This window comes from Amphiura filiformis, chromosome 19, assembly GCF_039555335.1.
Source record: "Amphiura filiformis chromosome 19, Afil_fr2py, whole genome shotgun sequence".
In the NCBI taxonomy this organism is placed as follows: Eukaryota; Metazoa; Echinodermata; class Ophiuroidea; order Amphilepidida; family Amphiuridae; genus Amphiura; species Amphiura filiformis.
The window spans coordinates 24651355-24676781 of NC_092646.1; the positions used below are offsets into that span (position 1 = coordinate 24651355).

The 25427-nt window shown below is 37.4% G+C and overlaps 1 protein-coding gene across 1 annotated transcript; it reads left to right on the plus strand.

Annotated features, from left to right (window-relative positions):
• The first annotated feature begins 5217 nt into the window (after positions 1–5217).
• On the plus strand, positions 5218–21965 carry LOC140141104 (NADH dehydrogenase [ubiquinone] 1 alpha subcomplex subunit 7-like). The gene is made up of 4 exons (XM_072162888.1): positions 5218–5308; positions 19663–19715; positions 20543–20698; positions 21385–21965. Exons 1-4 carry the CDS (start codon positions 5258–5260, stop codon positions 21470–21472), a joined length of 348 nt encoding a protein of 115 aa, XP_072018989.1. The 5' UTR covers positions 5218–5257; the 3' UTR covers positions 21473–21965.
• Positions 21966–25427: the final 3462 nt, after the last annotated feature.

A 25427-nucleotide genomic window follows, 5' to 3' on the forward strand; every position in this document is an offset into this window, starting at 1 on the left:
GTAGTTTGCTATCAGTGGTAGATAGGTGATGAAGTAGTTTGCTATCAGCAGTAGATAGGTGATGAAGTAATTTGCTATCAGCGGTAGATAGGTGATGAAGTAGTTTGCTATCAGTGGTAGATAGTTGATGAAGTAGTTTGCTATCAGAAGTAGATAGGTGATGAAGTAGTTTGCTATCAGCACTAGATAGGCGATGAAGTAGTTTGCTATCAGCAGTTGATAATTGATGAAGTAGTTTGCTATCAGCAGTAGGCCTAGATAGGTGATGAAGTAGTTTGCTATCAGCAGTAGATAATTGATGAAGTAGTTTTGCTATCAGCAGTAGATAGGTGATGAAGTAGTTTGCTATCAGCAGTAGATAGTTGATGAAGTAGTTTGCTATCAGCAGTAGATAGGTGATGAAGTAGTTTGCTATCAGCAGTAGATAGGTGATGAAGTAGTTTAATGCTATCAGCACTAGATAGGCGATGAAGTATAGTTTGCTATCAGCAGTAGATGAAGTAGTTTGCTATCAGCAGTAGATAGTTGATGAAGTAGTTTGCTATCAGCAGTAGATAGGTGATGAAGTAGTTTGCTATCAGCGGTAGATAGGTGATGAAGTAATTTGCTATCAGCGGTAGATATGGTGATGAAGTAGTTTGCTATCAGTGGTAGATAGTTGATGAAGTAGTTTGCTATCAGCAGTAGAAAGGTGATGAAGTAGTTTGCTATCAGCAGTAGATAGGTGATGAAGTAGATTGCTATCAGCGATAGATAGGTGATGAAGTAGTTTGCTATCAGTGGTAGATAGTTGATGAAGTAGTTTGCTATCAGCAGTAGATAGGTGATGAAGTAGTTTAATGCTATCAGCACTAGATAGGCGATGAAGTATAGTTTGCTATCAGCAGTTGATAATTGATGAAGTAGTTTGCTATCAGCAGTAGAAAGGTGATGAAGCAGTTTGCTATCAGCAGTAGATAGGTGATGAAGTAGTTTGCTATCAGCAGTAGATAGTTGATGAAGTAGTTTGCTATCAGAAAGTTGATGAGAAGTAGTTTGTTATCAGCAGTAGATAGGTGATGAAGTACTGTTGCTGCTATCAGCAGTAGCTAGATAGTTGATGAAGTAGTTTGCTATCAGCGGTAGATGGGTGATGAAGTAGTTTGCTATCAGTGGTAGATGGGTGATGAAGTAGTTTGCTATCAGCAGTAGATAGGTGATGAAGTAATTTGCTATCAGCGGTAGATAGGTGATGAAGTAGTTTGCTATCAGTGGTAGATAGTTGATGAAGTAGTTTGCTATCAGAAGTAGATAGGTGATGAAGTAGTTTGCTATCAGCACTAGATAGGCGATGAAGCAGTTTGCTATCAGCAGTTGATAATTGATGAAGTAGTTTGCTATCAGCAGTAGGCCTAGATAGGTGATGAAGTAGTTTGCTATCAGCAGTAGATAATTGATGAAGTAGTTTTGCTATCAGCAGTAGATAGGTGATGAAGTAGTTTGCTATCAGCAGTAGATAGTTGATGAAGTAGTTTGCTATCAGCAGTAGATAGGTGATGAAGTAGTTTGCTATCAGCAGTAGATAGGTGATGAAGTAATTTAGCAAGCCGGGGGGGGGGGGGGGGGTTGGCACAAACTCATGGGGCATCTTATAAAACGCGCTAGTCGGGGAAAACAGTAGGGGAGACCGGGGCGTGTCCGCCCTATTTTCTTCAATCTCGCCTAGAGAGGGCAATTCTCATGTTAGAAGGCTATAGTTTTTAAAGCTGTATACTATAGCTAAATACTACCACATTTGTAAGGACATTGAGCTTTCAGTAACGGTAGGAGAAGGGAAAATAAAAATCACGATGACAGGGCGGACTTGCCCCATGCTGGGGCAAGTCCACCCCTATGGTGGGGTAAGTTCGCCCTGATAAAAAGAAAAAGGTTATAATATTGCAAAACAATTATAAATTTAATGCAAACGTTTAGTAAAGGGTATATTAGGCACCCACTCTCTTCCAAAGAGTCTACTAAATTTATCGGAGGGGTATAATGTAAGCTAATAAATGTAGGGGTCCAAAATGAGCAAAACCTTTATTTACAACTTCGGCATTTATGGTTTTAGGGCATAAACGGTGGTATGAGTAATACTGATACCACTTAACTTGTAGTTTTACCCTTCTTAAAGGTATTATTATCAATATTTTGCATAATACGCCGATGGGGCGAATCCGCCCCGGGAGTCCTCCTGGGGAAAACACAGGGCGGACTTGCCCCTTCACATACAGGGCGGACTTGCCCCAACGGTACTTTTTTTGTTTACCTCGTGTTATGCCTACTAAACACAATATGTCGATCTTTTAATTGCATAATATGTTGGGCAAAACGTTCACCTTCCAAATAAATATAAGAACGAAAACCATATCTGCAAGGTCTTGAGATTATTACAATATTACTAATTTTAAAAATGTAAACTTCCTTGACTCAAAAACGTTTTTTGACGATAATTTCTGTGGCGAGATGTGTCGGACTGTCTTGTTTTCTTGGGTACTTAGCTAGGACGTGTGCCACCTAATTACATCATCATTGTACTTTTCCAGCAGTCACAAGATCAGAAACATGGGGTGGGCGGACTTGCCCCGAGGGCGGACTTGCCCCGGTCTCCCCTACCCGGGACGAAATCACATATGCAAATTGGAAGGTACGTGGGGCAAGCGATTTTGACAGACCGTTTGAAAATTTTACAACCCCCCCCACCCTGCGGGTTCATAACTGTGGCACAGTGCCTACGTGAGCAATCCTGGCGAGAATCCTTGCTATGCAGAGGATGTTTAAAGACATTCCCACAACCCAATGGGGTTTCTGACCCGGGGGGGGGGGGGCACTTCCATAACAGATATGCATCTAATCGCGCAAGTGCCTTGGCTAAGCTCGAGAAGTGCATTGAGGACATACGTAAGTGGATGGCTGCCAACAAGCTAATGTTAAATGACACTAAAACCGAGCTGTTGCACGTCACCTCTCGGTTTTCCAAGAGAGTATCCAACGTTGCCATTACAATTGGAACTTCTTCAATTACTCCATCTGAGGAAGTTCGCAACCTCGGTGTCATTCTGGACAGCAGTCTCACCATGAGTAGTCATGTCAACAACATCTGTAGGAACGCTTCTTATGCCATTCATAGAATTGCAGTGGCGTAGATTTCTTTTCGCCATTGGGGGGGTAGAAAAAAGCACCTTTTGGCGACAAAATAAGGTTATGGTACAAATGCGCGCGAAGCTCGCGGAAAATTTTGCAATATTAAAGCTAAACTGGTGAAATATTGTACAAAAGTTGAATAAATTTAGCACTTTTTAGGTTGAAATGGCCAAATATGGGGTTAATTTGATTGGAAACCCATATACAGGCGTCAACATTGGGGGATGATTGTATGGATCATCCCCCCCTGGCAAAATATTGGGGGGGGGGGATAAATCCCCCCCTCCCCCCGGGATCTACGCCTATGTAGAATTGGAAAGTTACGCCGTTACCTCGACGCTGCAAATACCGAAAAGCTTGTTCACGCTTTCATAACTTCTAGATTAGACAATTGTAACAGCATCCTGTATGGTCTACCGGACAAAGATCTTAACAAGCTTCAAAGAATTCAGAATGCCGCGGCAAGACTCATTACACTCAGCAAACGGGACCACATTACACCTATCATGTTCCATTTGCACTGGCTGCCAATCCATCAGTGGATCATATTCAAACTGTTGCTTCTGACGTACAAAGCTTTGAACGAGCAGTCGCCATCTTACATCTCCGAACTTGTCCATTCATATAGCTTCATATCACCCTCCAAGGACTTTGCGTTCTTCTTCTCAGTACCTCCTCCAGGAATCCGCGTGGAAAACAAAAACGTACGGCAGAAGCTTCTCACGCGTAGCGCCAGTTCTGTGGAATAACCTCCCTCTTGCTCTTCGATCTCCTCAGACTGTTTCTCAATTCAAATCGCGCCTCAAGACACACCTGTTCAGCCATACGACTCATAAACTTTGTGCTTTCCTTGTGTGCAATTACGTGTTTTTTCCGTTTTGTATATTTGCTGACGGAATTTTACTCAGTTGCTTATGTAATGCATTGTTGTTTGATTGCCTTTTCACTTATGCTTTTTATCTGTTTTGATAACTTTTATCATGTTCTTTTGCATAGGCCTACTTTTAAGGTAGTGTAAGTTATGTAGATACAGTAGCATACTTTTTTAAGGTATATTTTATTCTTCAGTGTTCTGTAAAGCGCCTTGATGCCTTTGCTCTGGCGCTATACAAGTCTGGTTTATTATTATTATTATTATTATCATGTGCCTCGGGATAGACCCCCTTTTTCAAACCGGCTTGTACCCAATGACCCCCTTTTTTGTGTTATGGTCCTACCTATTACCCAATGACCCCCTTTAAAAAAATTCATGTACTCAATGACCCCCTTTTTCTATTTCCTGCTACCCAATGACCCCCCTTTTTAATTCCCCAATTTAGGTGGTATTTGTGTTCTCCTCCAGAAATAATGAGATTTCTCAAATTTCCAAGGTGGCCAAGTTGTTTTTTCGCAGTTTGGCACTTATTTATGTGTACGGTACTTAATGATACTCTTTTGGCAATGTACCCAATGACTCCCATTTTACAATTTGTTACCCCAATGACCATCCTTTTTTCTAAGTTTCATACCGAATGACCCCATTTTTTTAGGCTGTGTACTGAATGACCCCATATTTTTGTAATTGTACATTTGACCTGAATGCCCCCTACTTTTAACATGGCCGAGGCACATCCCTGCCATTTCAGATAGGGAGTGCCCCCCCCCCCCGGTTTCTGACCTTGTATGTCTGGCTTTTGTGACACATGTGGTACAGTTGATCATGCCTTGCATTGGAATTGTGTGCAAATATCTGGTGTTTTCATCCTATTATTTATTTATTTAACATTCATAACAACAAGACTTATGAATAAAATTAATGCAGTGGGACGATATGAATGTTTCCTGTAAGAAAATCAAATATCAGTCCTAAGTCTCAACTATTAGCTTGTTGGCTGCAGTTTTAAAATTACCATTTTGTGTGTGTGGCAATGGGGACTTTGCCTTTAAAATTAGGTTATATTGATCAAATTTCCCAATCATAGTGCATTGTAGGAATGCCTTTAAGTTTAAGCCTCCTCTGCTTGCTATGATAGCATTGGGTATTGAATATCGCCCTCTGTGTATGATAGTATTGGGTATTGAATATCGCCCGTTCCTAATTTTGATACTTTCCAAAATGGCGACGGCCAGTCCATGGATTGTCAGGATGCGGAATTTCTTCGTTGGTGTAAGTTTATAAAGCAACATAAATACGCAATACATGCAGAAAACTGTTGCATAAACAACACTTTATGCTCTGAGCCAAATTATTATCATCAATATTTTGTGAAACCGCTCGTAAATGGCGTCCAATCGCACTGAATTTCTGTTGTTGACAACACATGCAATGAACAGCTAATTTTCTCCGCACAGAAAACACCAGTTTGCTTTTCATTTTGTATTTATTTGGAAGATTAAGGTGGTACTACACTACTACACTACTACACCGGTACACCCCCTGATAAATTTTGTGACTAATTCTGCACTACTCAAAAAATAACTACACACCAGTGCCGTACTATAACTATTTATTACGCTGACTTTCGTATTCGGCGAGGAGGACGATTTCAACCTCCTGTTGCTCGAGAACTCTAGCCAAGAATTTGCACACCGATAGCTTCACATTCTAGGCTAGAGACCATTGCATTCAAAATCTAGTCGTAGTTCGCAACGCAAGTTACTTAAAAAACTGGGCAAAACAGACACGTCATTTATCGGTATGACATTTTCGTATTGGTGTATACTGCGGAAAATGGTATCAATTAACAATCCACATGGAAACTAGGAAATCATGATTTCCATGACATGGCCATGTGCAGCCGTTTTTTTTACAACAAGTTACTCACCAATGGGCAATGTCTTTTGTTGCTAAACTTGATAAGGAGAAGTCCTTCTGTAAGAATATCCTTTTAAAATAACAATTTGGTTGAAATTTGTTGCCAAAAATGATGTATAAATGTTTTAATTCCACAACATAAATTCTTCTGATCAAACTTGCCACCATTTTCATTTGGCAAACTACAGCCTGTAGGCCTTTAGGTACAGCATGTTGCCTAATAGTCTGTATCAAGTCTTTAAAAAACAATTTATTTCTTTGATGCACTTCACCGAACATGTGCTTTTCAATACACTGGTAACAGAGATTTCATACTCACTGAAAGAGCTTGGCTTAGGTCTGCCATGTGTATCACATGTTTGGTGTTGGCCAATTAAAACATGACATGCTGTCATCTACATACATGTAGCTTTGAGTAGATTAAAGGTGTTGCTGGGTCATGCTTCAAAACATCATTATGGATGGGGAAGAACAGCCTAATCTATAATGTGGTTGGTCAAATTGACTTCTTGTAATATCATTTGCTCCACATGAGGGGTTTAGCACTGACACTTGGGTGCAATATATGGAAACATTTATCAGTCTACAAAATATAAACATTCTGAGACATGAATTTGACAAACTGGAATTTGGTTTTGCTGAACAAAAGTAAGTAAACATTAGGGATCATATTTTTCAAAAATGGAATATAGGGTTTCAGTGTATTTTGAAAATGATGGGTTTGTGTAAATTTTCATAATGGGCGCAGTTATCCTGGTTTTGAAATATGTAATTTTGACAGCTCCTCCATGGATCTCCATGTACACTGTCTTTGTATACTGCTTATTCGTACCCATGCTGTGCATGGGTACGAAGTCATTTGTATAGTATTGGTGCTGCCCTATTATATCTGGTTCCATACAGCAATACGCAGTATTGCTGTCTGGTAAGCAGGTACGAATTGAGACGTCGGAGCCGGTCAAACACAGAGGACTAGCCTACATCCCGTATCCTACTATCACTCAAACAAGCAAATCTCTTCACGAATTCACTCACCTTGCGATCCTACATCATCAGTTGAAACCAACATCTAAGTTTCCAAAAACAACTTTGTCATTCCTCAAAACTACAAGTAACTTCATTAATAAAAAATTGAAATCATACTATTACCCGTTATTGAAAATTTTGTTCGATTTATGTCAACCAAAAGAACGCATACGAGTCGAGTTCAGTTTACCAAAATGGTAGCTCCTGCCTCCTGGTCACCTCAGATATGACGTCAGTATCAAGCTGCTTATTAAACTGTGGATCGGATTGGTTGAAATCAACGCCACGGTTTTGACCTTACAGGGGTCAGAGATATGCATATATTCATGTATGAAAACAGCGATGCGGATATAGTATCATCACCGGAACTGATAATTGCGACATTTTCGATGTTTGTACCGGGGAATTTCAGACACGGAGACTCCGCGGAGATTTCGACAAATTCGTCCAAAGGTAACCAAAGGGTTGGGGATCGCATTTTTAACTATCACTAAATGTTTCGGAATTGAGGTCGGCTAAAAAGTAGACAGTTTCTGGGACTGTAATTGGTGTAGATGTCACATTTTGAACAGTGAGCGATAAGTGACCAATTTGATGCTCAGCACAAGTGACTATCTTTACTCAGGGTACTGCCCTATTTTAATTTGGCACTGAAGTGCCATCTCAATTTGGGTGCGCCGATTTGGCTCATGTGCTAATGAATTTTTATTTATTCCGGATAAATAATAAAGTATTACAGTGGAAACTCATTATAACGAAGTTGTCAGGGACAGAGAAATTAGTTCTTTATATCCAAATTTCGTTATATCAGTGTTGTAAAACAATAAATAACAAAAGAATTTTGTATCTTGGTTCTGGAAAAATACTTCTTTATAACAGGGTTTTTCTTGTATCAGATTTCGTTATAATGAGGTTTTACTGTAATTACAATTTCAAGCATAGGTATTTAGGCAAGAAGTACAAGAAGCTGTGTAATTAATATTATGACAAACATGCAACTATTTAAGCCACAGGAGCCTTGTATTTTTTAGTGCAAACTCTAATTGAAATCATGCAATGACGTTGCACTAGCTTTTTGTATACCCATACCGTACTAGCAGAGCTTAGTACGGTATGGGTTCCTCGTACTAATCTAGTCGGATTCGCTGAAGCATGACACCGTGTAAACTAAAAAGCAATGGAAGTTCAGAAGTAAACACAGCCGATCACGACAGGCGATTGCATCAAAAATGTTGCTAAAATTACACTTCAGCAAAATTTTAGACTGTCCAAAATACGCAAATCTTGCTCAAAAGATACAGTTGACTCATCGAAATAACTTTCATCCAAATTTCAATATTGAAACGGAGAGCCAAAATGCGATTTCAGATTTTTGGCCTGTTTTTAAGCTTACCTCCCGTGTGTTGTCAATGGCCGAATTTAGCTCTTGTCAAATTCATATTTAGAGAAAAGTCACGATGCTCACGTGTTCGTGGTAGTTTTTGATAGTTATTATACATTTAAAAATGATTGCATGGCTCTGCACAAGGTATATTTTTGTAAATATTTGGATTTGTTTACCTGTCGATCGTCAGTTTTTGCCGTGGGTTGAAAATACGGCAGAGAAATTTGTCATGTCGACGTGCGAATTTGGCTTCAAAATTTCACTATTCTGCTAGAAGTTGTACAGAGATCTTATAATATTGTGTAAATAATTTTGTCAGGAACAAAATAAGGTATTACATACCGCCTATGAGTAAATATTGAGGACAAAATTCAGGTTTTTCATGTGTTGTTTCAAAGAATTTTAGATTTGTCATTTTGAAATTCCCGCCAGCAATCGTCTGAACGTAAACAAGTTTTTCCTAAAAATTGTAAATTTCCTTAAAAACGACTTTTGTTGATCAAACTTTGGATTATTTAAGATGTAATTGTTTAAGGATGTAGAATTTTAAGATAATTTTGAGTATTTTCACGTTTTACATGGTCAAAAGGGGTCATCAGTTTGATTCCTGATTTTAAAACACTAGCAGTTCTAGTTATTAAATTTCGTCATGTTCAAAATCTGTTCGAAAATGGGCGCCTGACGCGGAGTGATTGCGCGATATCCATAGTAACGGAGCTTACGCTTTGAACGCAGCCGCCAAAAGGTTCCATGAACGCGTTCAGGAGAGTATATAAAGGCCGTGCACGACGCGAATTAATCAGATTGCTTGGTGGACAATAGTCCACCCACGAACCCTGAAAGGGAAACCACAGGGTAAGCACTGCCAACCAAAGCAAATACGCCCTACTCAGGAGCTCAGATTGAGCTAGGGGCAGCTTGGCTACCACAATAGTGGCAACACCAGGGTGGTTATGCACTCAGGTGTTTTGGCCTAGCGCCTATGCCTAATTTGGGCAAGTGACTTGCCGCACACACGCACAAGTCCAATGGAAAATTATGCACTGTATTCATGTGCATTCACTGTTGCATGGCAAGCTCGCATTTGGTGTATAGGCATGGATACCCTGAAGTAGGCCTAGGCCTTGGCCTAGCCTACGACTATGTCATGTGATGACAGATTCTGTTGATTAAATTGTATTTTTATGCTTCCTCGATTATTCAAGCAGATAGTATATGTACTTTTCGGCAGCATTTATTGGTAATTTATTTAGATTTAAAAGAGAGAAATAAGGAAATATCGTCATGATCATCAACAAAGATTGTGTATTTACCTGTATTAACTTGTAGGGCCTATTTATGTTGTGATGTGAAAAGACAAATATGAAAGCAAAATAACAATACAAGATATAACAAAAGAAGCAAATATAAAACAGAATTGTCAAGTCTCATTTTTACCTGTTACTTCTCCTTTCATGCATCACTGATTCAACATGTCTTGGGGAGAATTCTGGTCTTTGATACTACGCTACCACTTGTATGTTTAGAAGGCTAGTCTTCTCCACCAGTGGTTTATAATAGTATTAGGGCAAGCTCGGTCCCGTTACAACTGGTGTCTGGCGGTAGGATAATTCAAAATCTTAACAGATTTTGGCTCACGATTTATTATGGCAGCGACTGAAGACAGTGTTGATACTTCTCCAACCGATACCAGCTCAGAAATTTTAGCTGGTGATGAATTTAATGTTCATGAAAGTGATGAGTCAGTGAGAAGTAGGCCTAAACTTTCTAGCAATGACACTCAGCCTGGAGTAAAAATAAAGCCTCAAACTTACGATGGGACCACTTCCTGGTCAGACTATTTGATACAATTCAAATTGTTGCTGAATGGAATAAATGGAATGATTATACCAAAGCCATTTGTTTAGCAACTAGTCTAAGAGGTGTTGCTCAGAGTGTACTGGGATATTTGGATCCGACTGAGCGGCGTGATTACCACTCACTTGTGGCCTGTTTGAACCTGAGGTTTGGAACCGAAAATCAGGAAGAGCTATTCTGGGTGAAACTCAATAACAGAGTAAGGCACCCAAAAGAGTCATTGCCTGACCTAGCTCACAACATCAGGAAGTTAGTCAAGCTAGCTTTACCAACAATACCAAGTCCTTTCTCACAGGAGATAGCAAAGAAATACTTCATAAGTGCTATCAGAGAAAGCGAGTTGCGGTTAAACATCCTGCGTGCAAAACCTGCTACTTTTGATGATGCAATCAAGTTTGCAGTGGAAACAGAAGCTGTTTACAAAGCTGAGAAGTACAGAAAGCATCAATATGATGTATCTGCAGATGGTGCAGATGGAATTGCTGAAGGGCAATTTATAGACATGGAAAAGAAGACTGGGCGATCATTCAGAAAGAACCGGAAGTCTCCCTCATCACAAATGCGAACCAGGAGAAGGTTAGCTTTCTTAAAGATCCAGAAAAAGTTAACCAGGCCGCATGCTCCCTTAATTGGGAAAGACTGTGATGATTTACCCTGCCAAATGGCATGCTCAAGCAGTTTCAAGAAGAAAGGGAGAAAGACACGAAAGTCTCCATCATCTAGAAGGCGAGCCAGGAGACGATTAGCTGTAAGGAGACAGTTAACTGGTGGTCAGGACACTCCCTTGATAAATGGGGAAGACTGCCAACCAGCAGGTACCCAGTGATAATCAGACGGTATTAGTTGACAGTATAGGCGTGGTGAATGGAATTCATCTGGTCAATACGCCGACACTCTGAGAAAGTTGTCATCTCAGATGAGTCTTTGGAAGAAGTCAGCTATGCTACTTGATGACGGTCATGATGGTATAGGCACACGATCAGGCCTATGCACCAACTCATTGGCACCAGGAGACTTGCCATCATCAGAATGAGTCTGGAAGAGTGACCAGTTATCATGCACACAGGCAGTGATAATGTCTGATTGTATATAATTTGTAAATAGCTTTACGAGGAAGATTCAAGGAGACGGAAGTTATCGTGTTTATGGGATAATGATATGCGGAAAAGCCCTAGCCGCATAGTCACTGATCCTTGTGGTGTATGAAGTCCGGAAAAGGGCTCACCGACGTCTTGCACTGCATACTGATAACTCCTTGCCGCTAAAATATGAAATTACTGTTTTATGAAGTTGAAGTCAGGTATAGGCCTTGCCGACATCATCATCATATAAACGTGTTTTATAGCGGATTGTCTACTCGACATGTAGGCCCTGTATATAAAAATTGTTTTCATTATTGTTATGTAATCATAATAACTCGACTCTGAGAGGAGCAGCCTCCAATAAAAAGAACTTCATGAATGAAATTTTATTTCTGGCAAAACGTGATTAGAAGTTTGATATGACTTTACTGACTGCAGCGGTATTGTCATGCCAATCTGTTGACCAAGTTTTGTCTCTGGGAAATTCTTGTTCTTTTAAAAAGAACAATATTCTTGATTTCTTAATTTAGATAAAGTGAAAGACACCTCACTTTATTTCGACACAACTCTTCTTACAATCATTTGGAATGATGGATATGCATGGAGACATCACCATAAAAAAAAGGACAGTGTTGACTGTCGGGCACTCATGTTGTTTTACATGAGATTTCATGCCTTAATTCTGAATTGAATGTCAGATATTGCAGATTACGAAGACAGATGAAGAAAAACAAAATGGAGACAGAGATAGCTACAGTTAAATAACAGACATCAAAGCCTACAATAAGGGTTGCTTCACTGAATGGCTAATTAGATCTGTACGTGCTATCTACTGAAGATAGCAATAAAGTTTCGTCGTATACGGCATGTGCTCTTAAGAAGATTAACAAATGAAAATCAACTAGATCTCATCATGTGTTCTCTTACTGATACTGTTGAGGCATCACCACGGGCCGTTATGCAGATCTTATGATTTTGGAACTCTGGTTGGTGCGACGGTGACTCACTGATTGCAGTCATGATGTTTTCAGAGCAATGTCAGGCTATGTAGGCTCATCGGCAACAGAAAATCAAGTTTCGCTCTTGGGTGGATTACCAACTGAGAAAGTCTTCAAGGACTTTTTAGAACTCAGGTGCAAGAGTGAATGGCAAAAGTGATATTTGACTAGTCAATGGTTATTCTTTACCAGGTCAAATGTTTTATTGGATGATGTATGGGGGCTATTTCATTATAAATGACAACATTGAGTCCCAAAAGGGGTCAAAATTCAAACTCATTTATTTCATGCAAATTCATTATCATTTCAAAGTTCAGATGGTGTGTCAATAATTCTCAAAATATTAGAGCGTCAAACCCTCAGGAACCATTAAAAAAATTAAATTGAATTTTTGCTGTGTAAAACATAGCTGCCGTCTGGAGGGACATTTTTTAAACAATTTAATACACAACTTTGAAAGAGTATATGTAACCAACATTGGGTTCATACTTATTCATATTTAGTCTGTAATAATTGTTGTATGTTCCTTTACACTTCAGTGTCTTAAATATGCCAGTTTCAATATAAAACAATTAGTAAATTGATACTAATCCAGATAAATGGTGCAAAATTACTACATATTTTAAGGATAAACTTTATCTTCACATGAAAAATTCATGAAATAGTCATTTTGTCCTGCCCAATAGCTACACTGATGCATAAGTGAGTATTCTGCGTCAATCTGTTGTACTAGTCATGGAAAACCTCAAATAAAAGACCCCTCCTGTGTCATTTGTTCTGGATAGGACACATTTTTTAACACATAATAAAGCATACTTTAACTTTAGAAATAGCTGCATCAATATTATTGCATCAATATTATTGCATAAAAGATCCCCAGCATTTAAAATCCACTACAAACAGGGTTAATATTCTGGTTAAATTAGGAATATTGCAATTTTTAGCTAACCGACGTTCAATGCAGAATAATATCATATGTGTTCTCAACAACTGGACAATAATTTGAACACTAAAGTGGTTTGTAAGCATAATTTGCAATAAAATGCAAAAATTTCTTGTGGGTTTGGCTCTTTGAAATTTTTATTTTTTAGTTTGTTTACCAATTCATGGAAATGACATAATTGTGCTGGAGAGGACATTTGTTAAATTGCAAACAGAATCGTGGATACAGGCTTGCAAAATGCAACAAATACCAAATCATGTGCCACCTTGGTAGAAGGAAGACCACTCTTCCTCTACAAATTTCACATTCTATGATATAATCCTTCTTATTTCAACAATTAGTAATTAACTTCAGTTCTGGAGAGGACAAATTTTTAACGCGAAACTGTGGTATCAAGAACAAGTGGTCTACTGTATGTAAAATAAATGAATTCCTCAATCAGTGCCCTGTCCCATCAATTGGTAATATAACACAGATTATACAGGTAGGGTAAGGGTTTATATTTCCTCTTTAATGTTAACAAAAATGGAGGCATGAATTGGAGAGGACACTCATTTTTTATTTAACGAAAATGCCAATTTTGCAAGAATCTACGGAATTTTAACATTTTTACACCAATTTTCACCATTCAACTTGCATGATGTTCCACACATATCATATTTTCATTGCAACAAGCACATTGCCATAGAATGTACCTAATTTTTCAAAGAATTAATTCAGAATACATGGGCAAAATGAAATGGGACTCCAAAATTGGGTTAAAATGTACCTTTTGGCAATTTTTTTATACAAAAAATAGACAGAATTCTGTAAAAATGCTCATGTAGCTTGTAGTTTGTGGCATACTTTAATAATTAAGTTAATAACACTGCATTATCACCCTAATTATATCAACCAGATATGATAAAAGCCATTTTTGTGAACGTGTCATTTATAATGAAATAGCCCATGGTTTCTTTACACCTTGCATAATTGATGTAAGGGCGGCGCAGTCAACATTTCCTCTCATGATCGACGGTGAACCAATCTGGCAGTTTCTCATGAGAGTTGCGAAAGAGGTATGATAATGTAGATTCTCAGATGTTGAAGATATCGAACTGAAGACAAGGTCCATCGGAAGAAAGGACGCTGAGGAATATAGAACTTTTATAATATCTGAACTTAAATAAATTGATCGTTAATTGTTGGAAAAATTTAAAATGTTGAACTGATGTTTTGTGTAACTTGATGCAGAGACAGACTTCTGTTCGTTAGCTCTAAAGTCAAGATTAAAACTGGTATTGTGCATTTGAAAATGAAATTGATGGAAATGTGCACCAAGGTGAATTAAAGAGTGTGATCGGAAATTGGGTAACATTTGGTGAAAAAATTGGATTTATTCAAATTTCCATAAAAAATGGTTTTAATTTGGTGGAAAGGTTTATATTTTAATAATCTAAAAGAAAAAAGAAAATTTGTCGCAATGTTGTGTTTTCCGTGCCGCTAAAGTTATGCGTGCATTATTTGTAGTGTGAGGGACGGACACTATGTTGCATTATTATGAAAATACTTCTCTTAGAAAGAGATTATATGCTATTGTCAATTTTTGTTTACAGATTATTAGTACAACCCTTGCTACAGGAAATATCAATGAGATTTTTAATTGGATGTCTTCCAGAAGATAGGAGGGGTCATGGAAGGTGAACCCTAAAAATTTTGTCCGTCCCTCACGGATAAAAATCCAAAAAAGTTTTTTCTCTGAGAAACATTTCAAGGAATTAAATTAGCATATACCCTATCTATCAATATTAGTGCTCACCTTACAAGAGATAAAAAACTGAAATTCCCAATCTTTAAATCTAAGAGTTATTAGTCCTTAATTAATGTGAGGGACGGACATGTCCGTCCCTCACACTAACTTATTTTGGATCTACAGGTACCAATGTATGTTGAGTGAAAATATTTTTGTTTACATATCAATAGTGCAACCCCTGCCACATGAAATATCAATGAGATTTTTAATTAGATGTCTTTCAGAAGAGAGTTGGAGGTCATGGAAGGTGAATGCTAGAAATTTTGTCCGTCCCTCACGGATAAAAATCCAAAAAGTTGTTTCTCTGAGAAATATTCTAAGGAATTAAAATAGCATACACCCTATCTATCAATATTAGTGCTCATCTTACTAGAGATAGAGAAACTAAAATTACCAATCTTTAAATCTAAGAGTTATTAGTCCTTAATTAATAAAGGGACCAACATGTCCGTCCCTCACACCAACTTATTTTGGATGTACAGGTACCAATGTATGTTGAGTGAAAATATTTGGCCACTAAATATTAAACCCAAATCTTCTACCAAGTCAGAGAGTCTGTCTAAAACAAATTCAGGCCAATCCCAGAAGGTCATGCTCCCAAATATTTGGAATTGAAGGTCCTGTTGCTAAAAAAAAAAAAGAGGGTCTGTCCGTCCCTCACACCAACTTATTAAAATTAATATTATTGTAAATTACTGCTTCTTTATCAGTAACACTACAATTGGGTATTGAAAACAAACAGCATGAAGTAAAACTTATGTGTAATTTGAAATTAAAGTGAAATACACACTGAATAAGCTATTTAGGCCATCATATGTCCGTCCCTCACAGACAAGCTGTCCGTCCCTCACACAAGTATTTAGGGGTTATAATCATATGATATTTCCACTTAACTTGAATTATTTTGACAACTGCATTTCATTTAGATGTCAAGGATAGCATTAGTGGTGGATTTGGAGAAATCTTGCCAAATTTGAAATTTTGTAACATTTTGTCCGTCCCTCACATAGAAAATGTCCGTCCCTCACATAAACTTTGGACCCACTTCATAGATGCCTTGAAAACAAACTGAGTCAAATTTCTTAATTTTTGGAGAGATGGAACATTACTCTTTCATGAAAAGTATATATTGATTAAACATGTGTATAAGTTTCAATAGAAAACTTGAAGATGTAACTAATGGTAGTGATTGCTTATTCTATTGATTTCCGTCCCTCACACGTGAAAATTTTGTATAGTGAAATAATTGATGCACATGTGGCAACATTTTCATGCATGAAATAACTATTGGTTGAAGGGTTATATATTTACCTAACTTAAAGGAATAAATTTTAACAAGGGTTAATTAAACACAGCAATTAATCTATTGATGTCCGTCCCTCACGTGAGGGACGGATTCCGATCACACTCTAAATGGTTCTTGTAAATTTATATTTTATTGGTGAAGAAGAGTATGCATAAAAAACAGATGCTTAAATGATTAATATGCTAGAGATACTGTGAAATAATTGTATAAAACTTGTAAACATAATATTATAATTTGCATGTGAAATAGAGTTGCTTTTATAATGTAAAGTTGTAAATCTGCCGAATAGCCAATCAAATTTTGGAAAACTTTTTGAGGTCACGAGGTCACGACAATGTTATTGTCAGCCTGTCACCAAACAATGATTGAGTGAATTTACCGTTGTTACTACTAAAGTTTGTCAAGAAAATGCTCTGATTTTTTTTTGTACCGTAATTAAGTTAAATAATTATACATGTTACATTTCGGGACGAAATAGTCTCGAAGAGGGGGTAGTGAAACGGAGAGCCAAAATGCGATTTCAGATTTTTGGCCTGTTTTTAAGCTTACCTCCAGTGTGTTGTCAATGGCCGAATTTAGCTCTTGTCAAATTCATATTTAGAGAAAAGTCACGATGCTCACGTGTTCGTGGTAGTTTTTGATAGTTATTATACATTTAAAAATGATTGCATGGCTCTGCACAAGGTATATTTTTGTAAATATTTGGATTTGTTTACCTGTCGATCGTCAGTTTTTGCCGTGGGTTGAAAATACGGCAGAGAAATTTGTCATGTCGCATGCGTGCGAATTTGGCTTCAAAATTTCACTATTCTGCTAGAAGTTGTACAGAGATCTTATAATATTGTGTAAATAATTTTGTCAGGAACAAAATAAGGTATTACATACCGTCTATGAGTAAATATTGAGGACAAAATTCAGGTTTTTCATGTGTTGTTTCAAAGAATTTTAGATTTGTCATTTTGAAATTCCCGCCAGCAATCGTCTGAACGTAAACAAGTTTTTCCTAAAATTGTAAATTTCCTTAAAAACGACTTTTGTTGATCAAACTTTGGATTATTTAAGATGTAATTGTTAAAGGATGTAGAATTTTAAGATAATTTTGAGTATTTTCACGTTTTACATGGTCAAAAAGGGGTCATCAGTTTGATTCCTGATTTTAAAACACTAGCAGTTCTAGTTATTAAATTTCGTCATGTTCAAAATCTTTTTCGAAGTGAGCGCCTGGCGCGGAGTGATTCGCCGATATCCATAGTAACGAGCTTACGCTTTGAACGCAGCCGCCAAAAGGTTCCATGAACGCGTTCAGGAGAGTATATAAAGGCCGTGCACGACGCGAATTAATCAGATTGCTTGGTGGACAATAGTCCACCCACGAACCCTGAAAGGGAAACCACAGGGTAAGCACTGCCAACCAAAGCAAATACACCCTACTCAGGAGCTCAGATTGAGCTAGGGGCAGCTTGGCTACCACAATAGTGGCAACACCAGGGTGGTTATACACTCAGGTGTTTTGGCCTAGCGCCTATGCCTAATTTGGGCAAGTGACTTGCCGCACACACGCACAAGTCCAATGGAAAATTATGCACTGTATTCATGTGCATTCACTGTTGCATGGCAAGCTTCGCATTTGGTGTATAGGCAGCATGGATACCCTGAAGTAGGCCTAGGCCTTGGCCTAGCCTACGACTATGTCATGTGATGACAGATTCTGTTGATTAAATTGTATTTTTATGCTTCTTGATTATTCAAGCAGATAGTATATTCGGCAGCATTTATTGGTAATTTATTTAGATTTAAAAGAGAGAAATAAGGAAATATCGTCATGATCATCAACAAAGATTGTGTATTTACCTGTATTAACTTGTAGGGCCTATTTATGTTGTGATGTGAAAAGACAAATATGAAAGCAAAATAACAATACAAGATATAACAAAAGAAGCAAATATAAAACAGAATTGTCAAGTCTCATTTTTACCTGTTACTTCTCCTTTCATGCATCACTGATTCAACATGTCTTGGGGAGAATTCTAGTCTTTGATACTACGCTACCACTTGTATGTTTAGAAGGCTAGTCTTCTCCACCAGTCGTTTATAAAAGTATTAGGGGCAAGCTCGGTCCCGTTACAATATTAACAGAATAAATAACCTCCGGTGTAAAAAATTGCACCGCTGTCCGACCGAAAAACCATAGTAAAGTACTCTAGCATCGAATGCGTAACTATCGTGTGCAAATTCGAAGCTAGAGTTCTCGAGTAAACCTCAAAAGACCGTTCCGCTTGTCCAAACACTCAAGTATCAGAAGGATGGTCCACAATAGCGTGATTCACGTAACATGAATAGGGATTAAAAAGCTGTCAAGTAGAACCATGTGCTTCTTTTGTCCTATTAAGCTATTTGCCATCAAGATTTCATATATGGAAACAGTTCAGACCCAGAACAGGATCATTTCAGAAATTAATATTTCGTTCTGGGTCTGATTATTCGGACTAACTGGTAACCAGCGTTGGAAAAAGCTGGTATCGCGTAGCAAAATGGTACACAATTTTATCAATTTGCTTCACAATTTTGGACTTACACACTGAAGTACGTGAATGTACCAAGAGAAAAGTAATGAAAGCAAATTTTGCTACGCATAAAAAATGCTTAATTCCAATACTGCTGGTAACAAAAGTTATGTATAGGAGCAAAGAATCCAATTAATCCACTGAAATTTCAGTGATTCAAGACAAGTTGTTCAATATGTTAAGAAATGAGGTACATTCTAGCAGTAATTACAAGAAATTACAACACATTACTTTACTATGTATGGATGGAGCAGTGCAATACAAATAATCATGCTTAACTCGCAAACACAAAATAGGAATCAACTGACATTTTGGGAATAAGCTTTTATCGTGGATATCTACTGAAAAATGTCATAAAAAGAGGATGCTACATATGAACAAAATCCAAGAGGTATGGTAATGTGGCTGGTTGTTTCTGAATTGGGGCTTGAATTGAATGGTCCTTTTTACAGTTCTTATCTTCATTTAAGCAAACTGCCCATACATTTTGCTTCATATTTTTACTGGGGTATTTACCTACTTTCTGCAATATTTTCACAGTGATGTTTCAGTTCAAGGCTACTGAAATTTACCAGACATTTTCAAAATATCTAACATTTTCCAAGCTAAGTGGATGTATGGAAGGGCATAATTAAATTAATAGAATTTGTGTCGCAGTGGCAGAATGTAGACGTGTTCATCTGTAAAAAGAATATACCGTAGCCTAATAATGCATGTATTAATATAATATACCTTTGTCATTTTCACATCACAGCGAAATCTCGCGGTGAGTTACAACAACAGACTACCTGAGAATCAATCACCAAGGTAAGCAACTGACATTTTGGGAATAAGCAGTCAAGTTAGCTCAATCGAGCTATTAGCAGTCAAGTTAGCTCAATCGATAAGGCATTCGACTATGGTGCAAGAGGTTGCGTGTTCGAACCCTGGTGGTGCCTAGTACACTCTTGTGGAAAATTGAGTTAGCTTGAAATTCCCTTGGACAAGGAACGTACTGCTAATTGTCTTGTTGTAACCCGTACTAACTCGGGGAGCTGATCCTGGTTGCGATGGCTATTTGTGGAATGTCTAGGGTGTGCGCTCTTGAAGCAGCAAAGTCCCTGATTTGTTGTTAAATGGTTTATGGAATGATGTGGGGCCGTAGTGAGGCTTGTGGATCAATGTCTAGGCGTTGTGCCTGTGCGTAGCGCAAGTCCCTATAAATCACTGCGCTTAAAAAAAAAAATTTAAGCATATATTGTGAAATGTAACTCTCAAAATACATTTAATATGTCCAGTCTATGATTTTTGTCTATCCTTTGTGAACACCTGGACCAAGTCACTTCAAATCATCCCCAAGTCACATGGTTTAGGAATACAGAGAACATTCCTAAACCAGTGACTTGGGGATGATTTGAATTGACCCCCACATGACATGAGTCTGGTATTGGAGTCACACATTCAGGTAATCCCATTTGAAATTCACACTCACTGTGTGGAATATTAAGGTCATTAACGAAAGGTCCATAGGGGTGTATGGATTTAAATTGGAATAGCACATTTTTCAGGTGTTTCAAAATTGTCCACATTGTTTCCAGTATTGCCATGTGAGTGCAAAATTTGACCATGCAATCTATTGTGTGTTTTCCATTCAGGTCAATCCCTACTCCTAATCTCCCAGATGGTGTGTCGCATAGAATAAATAACAACCCCTACTGTCTTAGGGATGGAAGGAGATTTTCCCAACCACCAACGATGGTTTACTCGACTACGAAGCAGTTGGCAGAGCCTAAAGGTGCTGAGGGAGACAAGTAAGTAGTGGTCTGTGACAGTGTGGGGGTGTGTGTGGGAGGGGTGGGGGTAATTGTATCAGCATTCATACCATGGAGGTGTGCATATGTGACCAGATCTGATCCAATCGGGCTAAAGTTTGCAATAATGAAACTGAGATATAGGCAAAAAATGAGGAGAAAAAACAAACAATGAAAAACTTTAACAAATTATGGACATATAAAAGGTTCATAACTTTGCAACGAAGTATTCAAGAAACTTGGGGATTCAACATCAGTAAGTGTAGGTACTGAGCAAGTTAGTAATTGTAGTAACTGGGGTTGAACAACTCTTCCTACATTTGTATACCTTTGTAACATTGTTAATCGGTGATGGATCCACACTTGTCCACGTGAACACAAGTTAATGGAAGCGCGCATAAAAACTATGCATTACTTGTGTGCGCGTAAAATTCGTCATGCCATGCCTGGAACTTGGTTTTGAATTCAGTTGGAATAGTCGCTAAACATTGCCGTTTTATTTTGTAGTTTTATTGCTGATATCAACAGAGAAACCATCAAATCTTGTTGTCGTTGTTGAAAAGGATTCAATCATGTTTCACCGTTGTTCCTCACCATGGTGATGAACAATGGTGAAACATGATTGAATCCTAAATAACTAATAGTATTACTTACCTGACATACACTATATGTTCTGTTGTTCACAGATCTGTAGCAACCAGCAAGAAGCCCCCTGTACTTGGCATATTGCCAGAATGCCACCTATCTAAGGATGAACCATATCTTCATTTGTGATGAACATAAAGATGCACTAGAAAAATATCACCTGTATATAATAGTAACTTTACTGATTGACTGACTATATGGAATGTTTCTGCTACCTGTTCATGATGATTAGAATACTATCCCTCCACTGAGAACAAGTCCAACAGACATCACCTTATGAATGCAGTGAGAAATTGGCTACAAAGTATTATATGTAAAATCAGATATGAATATTAAAACTTGAGAGAATGAAAAGTATTGTCGGTATTGAAATGGTCCATTTGGGTTCCTCGAGATAGTGAGGTCAGTGTGTGCTCCACTGGGCGTAGTATTATATTACATGTGTTGACTCAAAGAACTGGCATCTTTTCCTGTGCAATCAAAGAAGGTACACCTGTAACTGAAGTAAATGGCAAAAAAGCACTGCCATCATTGTCTCGAGGAAGCCAAATGGACTAGAGTAAGAAAGTTTAAACAACAATACAGCCAAGACCAGCATGTTTTGTAACATATTTAAGGGATCTAAAATGAGCGTTTATTGCGTTTCGACAGTATTTTTTGTGGGACATGAGAGCACCCCAGACCTATCGAATTGCATTCTGAATACGAAGCATGTCTTTCTGATATCAAATAATTTACATTTTTGAAAATCACAATATAATACAAATTTTATGACAAATTATAAAAATTTGATATTTTTCAAATTTTTGATATATAACAGTCCTCGAAGTAAATTATATAAATCTAATGATATATTCTTAAAGTATATGTAGCAGGGAGGAAAAGCCGACGGTCAATTGAAAATTTTGACCTTTCATATTGAAGATATGGATTTTTTCCCAAAAAGACCTAATTTTTTTTGGTGTTTTGGGAAAAAAAATCCATATCTTCAATACGAAAGGTCAAAATTTTCAATTGATCGTCGGCTTTTCATCCCACCTACATACACTTTAAGTATAAATCATCAGATTTATTAAGTTTACTTCAAGTACTGTTAAATATCAAAATATCAATTTTAATGATTTGCCATAAAATGTGTATTAAATTGCGAATTTCAAAAATCAAAATTATTTGATATCAGAATGACATTCTTCGTATTCAGAATGCAATTCGATATGTCTGATGTGCTCTAATGTCCCAAAATAAATACTGTCCGAACGTTCATACCCCAGCCCTTAATACAACTACTATACCATTTTTCATCCTGATATGGCAGTGATGTGAACGTGTTGAGGCAGCTATTTTTGCGTGCATCTATGCAACGTCTTTAACCATGTGTGTGTATACGCCAGCACATTGAGAGAACACTAGCGATTTATAGCTGCACTCATTGACATATATGCACTGACGTCACTGCGCCACATCAGGGTGAAAAGTGGTATGTTTTGAAATGTTTTGACATCATTGAATGCTGGGTTATTAAAAGAATGTACGATTGTAAACCATTTTGCATCAAAATTTACTGCATTAATGATTTTAAATTGTTGACAAATTTTTTCAAATTTTCGGCAAAAATGGTAAAGAAATATTCAGTGAATATGGTAAATAATACTATGATACAAATATGCTTATGGCAACATTTGAAATGTTGCTGGGCTTTTTAGAGTCCAACAGATAAAGTTTGTGGTAACACAGATGCATCCTTTCAAAACATTTTGCATTCTTCTGATGCTTTATTTGAATGCTGGTTTCATCAAAACGATTTTAGTAACAAATGTGTTTATCAAAAATTTAAAAAAATGGAAAAACAATGATGCACAACTTACAAGGGATGCTAAAATTTAATTAGTTTGTATAGGTCTCAATTAGCAATAAGCATGAAAACCCATTTATTTATTTGGACAAAATGAAAAACATGGTACATATTTGTAAGTGTCCATTGGGCTATTACATTTAAAATTCACACTACCCCTGTGGAAGATTTTGGAAATATCTTCCACAGGGGGAGTATGAATTTTAAATGGGATGAAAACAGCTCCATTTGTAACTCGCCCTCCCTCAGTGGAAGATCCAGGTTGAATCTTTCTCAGAGGGTGTATGAAATTCAAATGGAGCTGCCTAATGTGTTCATTCCATTTGAAATTCATACTTCTACAGGGGTAGTGTGGATTTAAATGGATTAGCATGTCCATTGCCACCTGGTGGGGGAATTTTAATACAAATTGGTTGGAAAAGGAAAAGGTAAGTTGATATGTTAAAATAATCAAAACAAACATAATTGTGTTTAGTATCCAGCATATCTTTTTAAATTTCAAATCTTTCCATTATGTATTGCTGTGTTCAGTTGCTTTTTGTATCAACCTGTTGGACAATGATGCATGCAATATCTTAATGGGCTATTCCAGTTGAAATCCACACTACCCCTGTGGAAGATTTTGGTAATATCTTCCACAGGGGGAGTATGATTTTCAAATTTAAATGGTCAAGGTTAATCATTTTGTAACTCATACTCCCTCTGTATTATGGCTTGGCCTATATCTTCCACACCTGGAGTGAGGATTCAAATGGAAGTTCCCCAATTGTATATTTGATTCGAAACAAATACTCCCTCTGTGGAAGACTTTAACTTAATCTTCCACAGGGGTATTGTGGATCTTAAATGGAATAGTCCAATTCACTGTTTCAACCAATAAGAATCATTTTGAGGACTGTATAGTTCCTTTTACCAGATATGCATGTTTTAGCCTTTACAGGCTGTTCCAGTTAAAATCTATACACCGCCTATGGGAGACATGACCTTAATGTCCCACACAAAGGGTGTAGATTTCAATCGGGTGACTCTTTTGAAATTCACACTCCCTGTGTGGAATATAAAGGTCATGTCTTCCAGGTGCATGGATATCAACTTGAACTGAAATTGCCTGATTGTGTGAACAAGGACCTGTTGGTTTCTTTGTGAAGTTGTGATTAACTAATAGCTTGCAATCACCATCATGGCAGGCATGCATATTGACTATAGTCTGTTCAGTATAAGGTTGGAACATGACCCACATGTACACCAAAATGCATGGATGATACACAAATGGGGCAAAGCTCATGTTATCAACCTATGGTGAAGACACTTAATTTAAAGATCATTTAGAGAAATATGTAACCTGACTTAGGACAAAGGTGAATGGATGGGGTCATGTCCCAATTTATGCTGGACACACTATAGTAGGTTGCCATCATATGTTGATACCATCATTGTTCATTTTAAGTGAAAGGAAACTGTATTCTTGCTTTGGAGAACATTTGCAATAAAACCTATGTCGTATAGGAAGAAGTATACTCTTTTTGTGTCTTAAGATGGGGGTGTGTTTGGTTGAGTTGGCATGATTTCAGTTTGGGGGTTTAGGGTAAGAAGACCCTATCCACGGCTGTTTGATGTATATAGAATTGGCTTCATTATTAAGAAAATGAAAACTATAGGTGGCGCTATTTATCATAAATCATATTACTTAATTTGCAAGGGGTATGTAATCAATACTGCCATTAAAACAGGTGGAATAGGTGAAACAAGCAACAAATAAATTTTATAAACATATTTCATCAAAAAATAAAATGAATTATTTGTATTAAAAGCCTGAAAGAGTAATTTCCAGTATCTAAATAGCGCCACCAATCTTGTCATAAATATATACATTTTATATCTGAAAAAGCTTTAAAACATGCTGTGAAAGTGAATAATGTTGTAAATAAGGGGAAATTAAAGTTGAGAATGACTCAAAAGCATCTGTATACATTAGCTTGATATCACTTTTAGCTGTTTAAGCCTAAAATTTGGTTGTACATGATGTTTTGTTTGAAAAACTAATAAATGGTCCCATCAAACAACCGTGAGATATCAGTAATAGCTGCTGGGTGTCGTATTTTCTGATTGTGTACAATATAAATTGCAGAAGTTGTCGTCAAAATGTCTATAGGACAGCTATTGCAGATAGGGCCTTCAGAATTGATATGAATCTGGATAATTTTGATACCTGCAGTCCTGTTGCAAAATCCT